Source organism: Ochotona curzoniae, unplaced genomic scaffold (genome assembly GCF_017591425.1).
Source record: "Ochotona curzoniae isolate NIBS_2020 unplaced genomic scaffold, NIBS_Ocur_1.0 contig_2927, whole genome shotgun sequence".
NCBI classification, from domain to species: Eukaryota; Metazoa; Chordata; class Mammalia; order Lagomorpha; family Ochotonidae; genus Ochotona; species Ochotona curzoniae.
Genome location: NW_024465654.1, coordinates 6,664,183 through 6,676,358, shown reverse-complemented (window position 1 = coordinate 6,676,358; position 12,176 = coordinate 6,664,183). Strand labels below are relative to the sequence as shown.

Here is a 12,176-nt window from a genome sequence, read left to right as displayed (position 1 = left end):
GTGGTCTGTGCATTTCGTCCGCGGCACGGAGCCTCGGACCCTGCTGTCGGAAGCCTGCTCGCTGAGCTGTGTGCACGGCTGCGGTTCTGTGTTTCCCATGACTTGCTAGAAACAGGTCATTTGTGTATGCTGGCTCGCTTCAAAGTCAATCCCTGGGTAAGTGAAGAAAATCAGCCTATGACTGGGGAAGGTTATTTGCACCGTGTGCCATGTCTAACTAAATGATTGAAAGACAAACAGTATTTTGCCAACTTAGAATACAAAGGGACAGGCAAAGTTGATGGAAAATTTACATTATGCTTTAAAATCAGTTTTCTGTGAATTTTTTAGGCTTTCTAATTTAATAGTAAAGAACTCTCGGTAATCTTCATAACTGTCATTCATATTTATGAGAGAACCCTAAAAAATGTATGGAGCGGTGGAATAAAAATTCAGTTTATTTGGTACAGAAAGCTTTGAAATCCATGTCACTTTTTCATAATATTCATTTTCCATGCAATTTTGAAGATCCTGTGCTTGACTGGATTTCAATCTTTTATATCAAAATGAAGGTAATTTTTAAATTCTGCTTCGTGCAGAATTATGAAATCCATTTGCAGCATTCTGCTGCTGTAACTGAACAAAGCAAATGACAGAAGAGCAGCCACAGAGAAACAGCAGATCCAGACTTGTGCCCAAGGACTTGGATGTCTCTTTCCACCTGTGACCATCCTGTCCCCGCTGTGCTTTCCTGTTTCGGGAGATCCGAACCTCCCTGCGCCTCAGGCTGCTTCCAGGGCACTTTGAGAGGAGGAGGCATGGATGCTTTGGTCATGTGATTCGTTACATATTTTGCCTTCACATTCTAATGTGTCTGCAGTGCTCGGTGACCTGTGGACCTGGGACAGTGCGCAGAAGGGTGGAGTGCATGACTGAAGACGGGTGGCCCAGCGACTTGTGTTTGAAGCATTTAAGACCAGATGCTCAGAAGAAGTGCTATGCCAGTGACTGTGAGTAAGACGTCAAGAACCTACCTAGTGCCTGAGTGTTCCTAAAAGTGCCAAAGTGGAATGTTTGTAGTGGTCACACAAAGTGTCATGGTGTCAGCACTTGCGGGGTCACACCTAACATGCTGGTGCATTCTGTTCATGTCCTGAAGGTAAATTGCTCAGCACCTGCAAGGAAGTCCAGACGAGCACACACGTCACAGAGGATGGAGACTACTTCCTTCACATCGAGGGGAGACTCATCAAGGTAGGAGAGGGGCAGCTCCCGTGTGGTTTCAGCATCCCTGCTGGCTTTGGCGAAGCCTCTCAGATGCTCGCCTTTCCCCGTCAGATCCACTGTGCCGGCATGCGCTTGGCAAACCCCAAGGAGTACCTGCCGCTGGTCAGAGGTGAACAAGACAACTTTTCGGAGGTGTATGGCCCCAGGTGTGAGCTGTGTCCTCTTCTGTCTGTGCGTCGCCATTGTCCTTCCAGCCTCCGGGGTGACACAAGTTTTCCATGTCCATGTGAGCATAGCAGCTGTTCCCTGGGGGAATGACCGACAGACCTGCGGTTCAAGGATGGGAAAACAAGACAGGAAGGAGTGGAAGACCACGCCCATTTAGTGGATAGCAAGTTAATTCTGAATGATTTTCCCATTGAGAAGTTTTACTTCCTTCTTCTGGTTAACAAGCAGGGTTTTTTTTTTAACCTTCCCACTTCTGTCCACAGCTTTCTGCTTATCCATAATGTTGGTCTAATAACTATATCTCATTCTGAAAATATTCCAATGTTGTTGCAGACTACAAAACCCCTATGAATGCCCTTTCAATGGGAGTAGGAGGAAAGACTGTGAGTGTCAACACGACTACCTCGCTGCTGGGTACACGGTTTTCAGCAAAATAAGAATCGATCTCACTTCCATGCAGATCAAAAGTAAGTGAGGGGCCCGGCGCAGTGGCGCAAGTGGTTAAAGGTCCTCGCCTTGCACCCCCGGGATCCCATATGGGCGCCGGTTCTAATCCCGGCAGCCCCGCTTCCCTTCCAGCTCCCTGCCTGTGGCCTGGGAAAGCAGTCGAGGAACGGCCCAAAGCTTTGGGAACCTGCACCCGAGTGGGAGACCCAGAAGAGGCTCCTGGCTTCGGACCGGCATAGCATCGGCCCGTTGTGCTCACTTGGGGAGTGAATCATCGGACGGAAGATCTTCCTCTCTGTCTCTCCTCTCTGTATATCCGCCTTTCCAATAGAAAAATAATAAAAATAAATCTTTAAAAAAAAAAAAGTAAGTGAGAATCCCTATGCTCAGAATGAAAGGCCTGCGTTTGCGGATGAGGGCTGGCGTACGCTGGGAGATATGATAGCCCTGGTGGAAAACAGAGCTTGGCATGGAGCAGCCACCACTTGAATTCTTTAAAAGAGCAGTTATTAGCTAATTCTTTTTTCAGCGTAGCGAGTACCATGGAGACCCTCAGTGAAAATGGAGTGATAATGGTGGGGGTCACTGCTCTTCCTCTGCCGTAACACCTCCAAACACATTAAGGCTAAGGCAGTTAACCATCTCAGTATACTGGGTAAGCTATTTTGCAGGGTTTTAAGTAATCCTTTGTGTTTAGTTCACACTATAATTTATTAAGTATTTTCCCATACATTATTTAATTTGATCTTTTCAGCCACCCTCTGTAAGTTGAGACAAGTATGTCGTAATGTAATGCATGAATGTTTTTATCATAAAGTTGAGCGACAGGTCCCAGACCATAACGTTAGTACTTGGCACAGAAGGGGGATGAATTCCAACCCGCAGCCCCCAGAGACCAGGCTGTGGCTCACCCTGTCTGGGGAGGGATCTGTGATTCTGTCAAGTCAGCACATTTCTGCATCCTGTGCACCTGCTCCTCCTGAGCCATGGATCCACGTTTGGCGAATGAGACAGTGGTTGGAGATGTCTCTCTGTGTGTCTCCCTTTCTCTATTCGTCTGTCTGCCTTTCAAATAAATAAAAAGTAAATACATAAATAAATATATAAATAATTTTAAGAAACAAGCAACATAAGGGTACTTCAAAAAGTCATGGAAAAATAGAACTGGAAGATAGACTGCCTTTGGTGGAAAAATGATTTTTGAGAACCATACTTTGTATTCTACTATGCATTTCCATGGCATTTTAAAAGTTTCACTTATTTTTATCAGAAAGGTAGATCCACAGTGAGAAGAAAAGACAGAGACGATCTTCCGTCCACTGGGCTGGGGCCGAGCCGATCTGAAGCCAGGAGCCTTTTCTGGGTCTCCCTTGCAAGTGCAAGGTCCCAGTGGGCGTCCTTCACTGCTTCCCCAGGCCACAAGCAGGGAGCTGGACGGGAAGTGGGGCAGCTGGGGCACAACCTGGCGCCTGTCTGGGATCCTGGCATGTGCAAGGAAAGCATGTAACCTTTGAGCCATCGGCCAAGGCCTCATCATGGCATTTCTAAAGACCATCCATTTGTATGGCTTTAAAATTCTTTGCACCAAAATAAACTTAGGTTTAATTCCATTGTCACAAAATTTTTAGGTCCCTCTTATGCTTACATAATCAAAAACGTGCCACATTTTTTGGAATGGTATTTTGAATGGCCCAAGCTAATTAATATTTATGTTCTCTATAATTATTTGCATATGGCTTTGTCATAATTTTTACCTGTTAACCTTTCTATAGTGATTTTACTGTTGGTATCATTTTGCCTATTATAAGAACTTACCATGACACGGACTATAATGGAGCATTTAATTAGTTTTTAAATCATACTCTTTAATTCCAAATACAGCAGCCATTTTCTAGGGCAGCATATGAGATGAGCATTTTTGTGCCCAGGAGAATTTATGCATGGAGAGCCTGTGCTGTGCTGCTCACAGTCATGACGGGGTTGCTCTTGGAAAGCCACAAGCCTGACCATGAAATGTGTAAAGGAGGTTCGTTTTCTGTTTTCCAGCCACGGATCTTCTATTTGCCAGGACAGTTTTTGGCAAACCGGTTCCACTGGCCACAGCTGGAGATTGCTACAGTGCTGCCCGGTGCCCACAGGTATTTCATTTTTAAAATATATTTTTTCTGTCACAATGAAAAAGGAATACAGTGTTTCTTTTCACTCATTTTTTTAAAACCAGAATGCTGTTTTAAAAAGTAGACTAAAAACTTCATTTCAACAAGGTGTTTTGTGTAGTCCACGTAGACAACGTTGTTGTGATAAAGTAGCAAGTTGTACCCATTGAACATTTGACAGCTCTGTTAGGAAGTTTGCGGCTAACTGAAGCTGGAGTCAAATCTATGAGAGAAATGATTAGCATGTCGATGTCGCTCAGATGACTGCAGTAAATGCTTTGCCACAGCGTCTCTTCATGGGATTTCCAACTTGTAGTTGGCATCATCCACCATACCAAGTATTCTTCATGTTAGGAACGGAGAGCACTCACTTGGTTTAGGGAAATCTTGAACTGAAAGCAGAAACAGGTAAGAAAAGATCTAGACTAAACATAAAAGCCGTAGTGTAGCTGCAGAAATTCAAGTAGAATCTAGCAGCGTGGGTGCTCCTCAACCATCATGATTATAATGTGACGTACACAGAGCATGGACCGATTTACAAACAACCCGGTACGCGTTTGCGATGCTGGCCAGGAGGCTCGACGCAGACAGGGCTCCCACTCCTGTCCGCAGCGGTGTCGGATCTTGTCAAACGCTTCTCCCGCAGGTGGTAGGGACACCCTGTGGCCTCACCCACTTCCTCACTGACAGCCGTCACACTCCCGGGTTCCGAGCAGCATCCCTGGCCAGGCTGGCTGAAGCTGTCCACATTCCTGGACGGGGCGTGCGTGCTTTGTGGCTGGTGATCATCTGCGTGTGAGAGGTCCTGCTCTCTCGGGTTTTCTTTGCGGTGTCTGTGTCTGAAACAGTAGTTTCAGTAAATAAATCGGGAAACGTTTGTTCCTCCTTGTTTGGGGAAGAGCTTATCCAGCTTGGAATGTTTGCTGGAACGCGCCAGCAGCGCCTGTCAGAGGCTGCACTTTTCTACATAGGTGTTTCTGCTGTGACTAATCATCTCTTTATGAACTGTGATATGTTCAGGCTTCTGGCTCCTCCTGGCTGAGTGTCTGTAGTTGATGCTTTTACAGACTTGGTCCGTTCCCTGCAAGGCGTCTGGCTGGCTGTCCCGCGTGGCTGAGAGGCTGTCCCGCGTGGCTGAGAGGCTGTTGACGAGTTACCTCCTTGCTCCCAGTCTGGATAACTGAAGTGCCACTCTTGTTTTTGACTCATTCTAACTGAAGATTTGTTTTATTCTTCTTTTAAAAACTCTAACTCTTGAAATTGTATGTTTTCTTTATTTGGTCAATTTGTTTTCTAATCGTTATTAATCTTTCATTCCTCTTGGCTTAGGTAACTTAAGTGTAAGTTACTGAGCTATTTTTGCTAGGCATTTGTAGTTATAAATTTCCCTAAAAACCCTTCTTAACTTATTTTCTTTCATCTCTCTGTTGTCTTTGAATCATTGATTACTTAAGAGAGTGTGTTAAATATCCAAATCATTGTAAGTTTCCCTAATTCCCTCTGGTTATGATTCTTCTTTTCATCCTGTTATGGCATTATCTCAGCCCTGCTGCACTTCTCCAGCCTCATGTCACAGCAGGGGAATGTCCGCGCGTGCTCAGGGGTCTGCGTGGCGCTGGGCGGCCAGCTGCTGCGCCCTCGGCTCCTCCTGCTCCTCCTCTGTGTGGTGCGGGGCCGGCTGCTGCGCTCCTCCTCTGCGTGGTGCGAGGCGGCCAGCTGTGCGCTCCTCCTCTGCGTGGTGCGGGGCCAGCTGTGCGCTCCTCCTCTGCGTGGTGCGGGGCGGCCAGCTGTGCGCTCCTTCTCTGCGTGGTGCGGGGCGGCCAGCTGTGCGCTCCTCCTCTGCGTGGTGCGAGGCGGCCAGCTGTGCGCTCCTTCTCTGCGTGGTGCGGGGCCGGCTGCTGCGTTCCTCCTCTGCGTTGCGCGGGCCGGCTGCTGCGCCCTCGGCTTCCCCTCCTTCTCACCACTGAGGCCCGGCTGCTACTGTAGACATGCTGGGCTCTCACATGCGTCTTGTTTCATGCACGTGGAGGTTGTTGTACACAACTTGTGTGATTTGTTGTGTATGACTTACGTTATATGACAGGAAATGAGGACAGTGATAGCTTAACAGAACTTGGTGTGTGGACTTTTAACTTAGTACTTCCGGTTCTCTGTTTCTTCTTGGGGATTTGGGTTGTCATCTGCATCATCACTTAGTCCGAGGCCATCTCACTCCCCCATCTCATTTCTGTCCTCACTGTGAAATATATCACGTTTCTATACATCAAAGGCCAGTAATTTATATATACATGTATATATGTGTATGTGTTTATATTTGTTTTTAATCCCAATAGAGAAGAGGTAAGACAGGTAATATCAGTGTTGTAAGAGTAATTATGAAATTTCTTTAATATACTCTTCATGGACACACACACACACAGAGGAAGGGTTTAAAAGGAGAATGGATTTTTGTACCCAAATGATTGTCCTGAAATGAGTTGGCTATTGTGCTATGAACAATCCCCTTGTAACGAGATATATGTCACTCCACAGTCTGATCCAGTGACACTGAGGTTCCCTGTCAATAGCAGTGTCCTAGGATGTATGTGTTCATTTGACTTGAAATGCAGAGAGACCTTCCATCCGCTGCTTAACTCTCTGAATACCTTCATCACCAGAGCCAGGGCACACTAGTGGCCGTCCTTACTTACCACCCGAGTGTCAAGGACTCAAACACTTGAGGCATGCCCCTGTGTCTCCCAGGATGGCAGTTAGCAGGAAGCTGGAGCCAGAAGCAGAACAGGAAGTTGACCCAGGCACCCCCGAATGGCTTGTAGGGGTCTGAGGTGGCACCTTGACTAGTGCCACACCACTGCTCCCATCCTATGATAGACTTGAAGTGGTTAGAGAGAAGTCAGTTGGAAGTGCACCTTAAATTTGTTAGCTGTCTGTTAATACCAGCCTCACAGATGCCATTACTCACCAAGTCTTGTAAATCTGGTGCTTGTCATTTCGGTGTTGAGTAAACTCTGCTCGATGAAACATCACAGAATTCACAGAAGACTGATATGCAAGTAGATCATCTGATTGTCAAGTGGGCTTCACGTTGTTTTGTTTTAGGCTTGAGCCTCGTCATAGCAAGCATTTTAAGTAAATGCCAGTTGACATAAGCACAGCATTTCTGGATGATCTGAGAGTCTGAGCAGAACCCGGTGTGGTTCTAATGGCGATGAGAGCCACAGCCATTCCTGGCCGGCTCCTTTTGTCCAATGTGTGTGTGTGTAACCCTATTTTACTTCTACACTTTGGGGAGCATTCCCAGTTGCCAGCTGGGTAATTCTGTTTTATGGCAGGGGATGCAGACCCTGCGTGTTCACAGTCTGGCTCAGTCCTCGAGGTCACAGACAGTGCTGCAGTAATATGTCCTTCTCCCCGTCAGGCGTTTCTGGGATGTAAAGCTCCATTTCCAGAATGAGATGTGGCTGGGCATGAGGTCGTCCTTTGCAGGAGCCATGCCCATCTACAGTCAGTGCACACTTACCCGCCTAAGGCTACTGTTACCAGAAACACCAACTTCCCAGTATTCCTGGAGATAGATAAGCCAGATTGCATGTTGAGTTACCCAATATTTGCATAAATGCTCTCCAGATGTTTGATGTTTCACAAAGAACTGATTCTGCTGTTTGAGACTCAAACCTAAACCACATTCTGTGTGTTTGCATATGATGGAGTGCTCCAGGACAGGCAATGCAAGAACATGGGCACACGTGGCACTCTTTAGGGAAAATAAACTTTGGCACATTGTAATGTGAGAGCCAGTGAGGGAGTGTGATGTGAATGTAGATTCCGTATGCCGCGTGTAAGTGGAAACAAAGGTTCTGTGCTTTTACACACACACACACCTACCTCTGCTGGCTTGTAATTAATGTTTGATTACATAAGAGTAAGATAATTCGTCAGGTCCAGTCCCTGGCAATGCAGTCTGATCAGCACCCGTTCTTAGGATCAGTTGTTGAATACTTGCAATGTGTTCTTTTTGGTCTGGGTGCAGAGTTTAAGTTTCCTGTTCCCTGTGAATTACCTCCGAGCCTGCCCATATCCTGAACCACCATTCTGTTCTCTGTGGGCCTTGCCCTGCCTTCTCCAAAGTCACACCAAGCCCCCGGGGTGGAAGGGAACTCTCAGCTTGGGGCCTCTGAGGCGCACACCTGTTGTCACTGGCGAGTGAGCCCTTCCAGGGATGCCCGGCCCATGTGGTGCCCATTGGCACATCGTAAGCTAGGAAGCCAGGGCTGTGCCCCGTTCCCAGAGATGATGACATCCACACCGGGCACAGGGTTTTCGTGTCTGCAGGGTAAGCCTGGGAGCGGACAGCAGATTCGGAAGGAATGTGTGTGTTGATGTTCTGTGTCTGAGGCGGCTTGCTGTGTCCCGGCAGCGATGGCTGCAGTACCTGTGGTAGAGTCGCGTCCTCTTTGGTGGTGCCCCGCTCTGGCTGCATTTCTCTGTTGGCTAACTACCTTAAGTGTGTCCCATGGCTTGTATTCATCTTTGCTGCAGAGCTTGTTGAAGGCCTCTACCAGTTTTTTCGTTGTGTCTTTGTGTTCTTACTGAGTTTTAAAAGCTCATTATATATTTCAGATTAAAGTCTTTCGTCAGGACGCTGGCAAATATTTTTTTCCTCATCTGAATTTACCTTTAAGTCTCTTTCAGGAGAAAAGCTAAACATCTTAATGAAGTCAGTTGTTTTAATTATTTTTCCTTTATGGATTGTGTGTTAGTGTCACCGGTAAGAAATCTTTGTGTCTTGTGGCAGGTTTCTTTCTTGGAGACTCTGGGAGGCAGCTGGTGATGGCCAGCTTCTCTTCTCGGATTAATAAAACCCTTTGCTTGAACTACACTTTATCTATTTATTTATATATGCACCATAAGATGTAAATATATAAATTGTGTACGTTTTATTCAAACAGTCTGAAATGGTCCTTATTCTCAAAAGCATTGGATTAAAAAGCTACTGGTGACCACCCCCACCCCCAGACTGGGGTGCATGCAGATCCAGTGGCCCCCACACCCACATTTCCTTGGGATGGTTAGGAAACGCCTGTCAGCCTGCCAGGACAGCTGTGTGGTGTTGTCATTGCGTGTGGTGGGTGAAGAGCTGACATTCTTAGCACACAAGGGAAGGGTGCGGGAGCAGACTGCAGTAAATGCATCCAGCCAGTGGAGCAGGACAGGCATTGCAGGTGGGAGGTGTGCAGTCTGCTGGGCCCCTGCCCCCAGCACCTGCTGCACCACCACTCCGCAGCTCTGCTTGTCAAGGCCCGGGGTCATGGTTGTAGGGCCTTGACTCCTGGGGTCATGATTGTAGGGCCGTGGCTGCTGAGTTCTCCTTGTCAAGGCCTGGAGTTGTGCTTGGACGGCGGTGACTTCTGCACAAACACCACGCAGTTAGTGCCCGTGCTAGAGGCTTGTCTGTTGTCCCTTTTAAGCTGGTCCACTTTTCTTTACACAAAAAGTGTGTCAACATTCTTTCATTCTGTCTGAGAAGGTCCTTCCATGTCCACTGTTATACACGTCATTCCCACAATATTTCCAGCTGAGAGCATCATTAAACATTTCACAAATCCTTCTATTTGTTTTGTTTTTGCTTGAAATGCAGGGACAGTTCAGCATCAACTTGGCGGGAACAGGGATGAAGATTTCCAGCACGGCCAAGTGGCTCGCTCAGGGGAACTACGCCTCGGTGGTCATTCGCAGATCACAGGTGAGTGCAGGGACCTGCCTGGGCTTCTCCAGCAGTAGTCACTGTTTCCAAGCAGGTTCTGTCTTTCCTTGGTGCCACCTTCTGTGTGTTCCTCCAGCATGTTTCTCTCATGCTCACAGGAGATGTTCGGGGTCCAGTTTTTCAATGAGAACTTTGTGTAAATTATTTAAATGTTGGTCAAAGAATTGGGAAAGGCTCGAGTCCACTCACTAAGAGATGTGGAAATGTGTGATTGAGATGCCATTGTCTGCCTTGCTGCATGGCCCAGAGTCACTGGTTAGAGATACCACTCGGGCTGACTTGGCTAAGAGCCCCACTCTGCACTTGCTGCAAGGGTCCAGCTGTGACCTTAGGAGATGTACCTGCAGGGAGCTCGGGCTGATGAGTTCAACACATCTGCTTTCCCCCTCTGGCTGTCCTTGCAGATTTCAGCTTGAATAAGGTTCTATTATGTCTCCTTCTTTTCCCATTTTCAGGATGGAACCAAAGTGTATGGCAGGTGCGGTGGGTTCTGCGGGAAGTGTGCTCCGCACGTGGCCACCGGGCTCCCAGTTCAAGTGCTGTGAGTGCTCAGACGTGGGGTGCAGAGCCCCAGAGGAGCTCTTGCCAGGACACACAAGTAATTGGTGCTCTTCCTTCACTTCTGCCTCTGTGCCTCCGCTGGCTCTGCCTCTCCTACGGGTGCTCAGCAGCGAGTCCTGTCACTGCTCTAAGCAACGTGACAGTGTGACTCTGATAGGATCTCTGTGGGAGGGACTGCAAAGCTGTTTGGATGAGCTGCACTGAGACAGTGTGTGGTTAGACCACACCCACATTGCCCCTGGAGACCCCTGTCCGTCTCTGCTGGTTGCAGTGGACTAGCAGAAACACAGAAGAAGCAGGTGCACCGTAAACACCACGACATCACTGATGTGTCTGCTGAAGAGAGTCAGGTCCGAAAGCACATGCCATTATACTTCCTGCTGATACAGGCTAGGTACCGTAATTTATTATTTTTTTCTTCAATTGAAAGCTGTGGATTCTGGTGCTTAATTAAGAAAACACAGCCTTCTGAACTGTGGTACCAACTTTATGTTAAGTATCTGTGCTCGGGTGAAATGCTAAGGCATTTTGTGGGTATTCTGTGTAAGACATGATATATAGAATTTAACTTTTAAAACCTACCTCTAATTTGCTTGTGCTTATCAGAGCAAAATATTGTTTTTGTAACATTGATGTTACATCATACCTTTATCATGTTGTACATATGTATCCCTTAGAAATAGCCATTTCTCAGAGTTGTGTGCTGTTTTGTGAATCATAAAGAAAAGTGAAAATTCTTAAAATTTTGAATATTTTATTTTGTTAGACACAAAATTGTATTTATGGAGGCAAACCTTTGCGAGGGATGTTGCTGTTAATTTATTTTAGTGGTTTCTAGAAACTGAACAATCCATCACACATATTTCAATATCAGGCATTTTTTTTCATGTGAGCAACTTGTGTATAAGAGATGAGAATAACTGACTTAGCAAGACAGATAAATATTTTGCTACAGCAACCTGCTCTGAAAGCCAACAAACTGGAATCTACTAATAGATTTTTTTTTTTTTTGCCAGTAACTAGTAGTGTAGTACTTTTACCCACAAAGCATTTTCTTTGCCCGATATTCACGAGGGCGGTATTGTACCATGTAAGGTACTGAAGCAATTTAATGGTGGCGTGGTTAAGGAGACATTTGAGGGGCTCTGTATCAGAAAAGAAGTATCATGCACTGTGTGCCTTAAGCCAGTGGTAAGTGATAGTAGCAAATGTGTAAAGTTTTGTAGACATGTTTTCATCGCTTCTCGGCCTTTTGGCTAAGATCAAGTGACGTTTTGTAGACATGTTTTCGTTATCATTAATATCTTATATGTGCTTTAAAAATAAACATGTTTGTGTGACGCCTTTAGCACTTTGCTTTCACTTTCTTGTTTTCAAACAAGTTCTTCACCACCAAGGTCTGTAACTGTGAAACCTTTTGAGATCTTCCAGAAAAACCCAATTTATTGCCATCATCGTGGCTGAGGTGGAAAGAGCTTCTCTCTGGCATCCATTGCTCTTCCTGGCAGAGAAGAGAAGTGGTGGGAAGGCAGAGAGCTGGTTGCACCTCCAGCAGCTTATAATGTTGCAAGGGTCCCCGTGTCCACTCTTGCAACTGACCAAGCACATGGCAGGACCTGACAGTGGGCCCCTACAGGGCAGGTGCATTCATATGAAGTGTTGTTGGGGATTCTGAATTGAAGGTGGGGGCTGACCCTTGCCGTCGTCATATATCCTGCACCTCCCTAGAAACAGCTGATTTGTGCATCTCCTCCAAGGCACAGAGCTCACCCCTGGGCCGAGGTGTGCAGTGCGGGGTTCCTGGCCTCCAGGTG

General features: G+C 46.7%; 1 protein-coding gene across 1 annotated transcript in view; it reads left to right on the top strand.

Moving 5' to 3' along the window:
• The window catches only part of ADAMTS20 (ADAM metallopeptidase with thrombospondin type 1 motif 20), a 70,543-nt gene extending 60,197 nt beyond the window's left edge, over window positions 1-10,346 (top strand). The window contains exons 32-38 of the mRNA XM_040978974.1: window positions 860-989; window positions 1,139-1,233; window positions 1,318-1,412; window positions 1,768-1,901; window positions 3,928-4,019; window positions 9,676-9,780; window positions 10,257-10,346. Coding sequence (XP_040834908.1) covers window positions 860-989; window positions 1,139-1,233; window positions 1,318-1,412; window positions 1,768-1,901; window positions 3,928-4,019; window positions 9,676-9,780; window positions 10,257-10,346 — 741 coding nt within the window. The remainder of the gene's footprint in view (window positions 1-859; window positions 990-1,138; window positions 1,234-1,317; window positions 1,413-1,767; window positions 1,902-3,927; window positions 4,020-9,675; window positions 9,781-10,256) is intronic.
• Window positions 10,347-12,176: the final 1,830 nt, after the last annotated feature.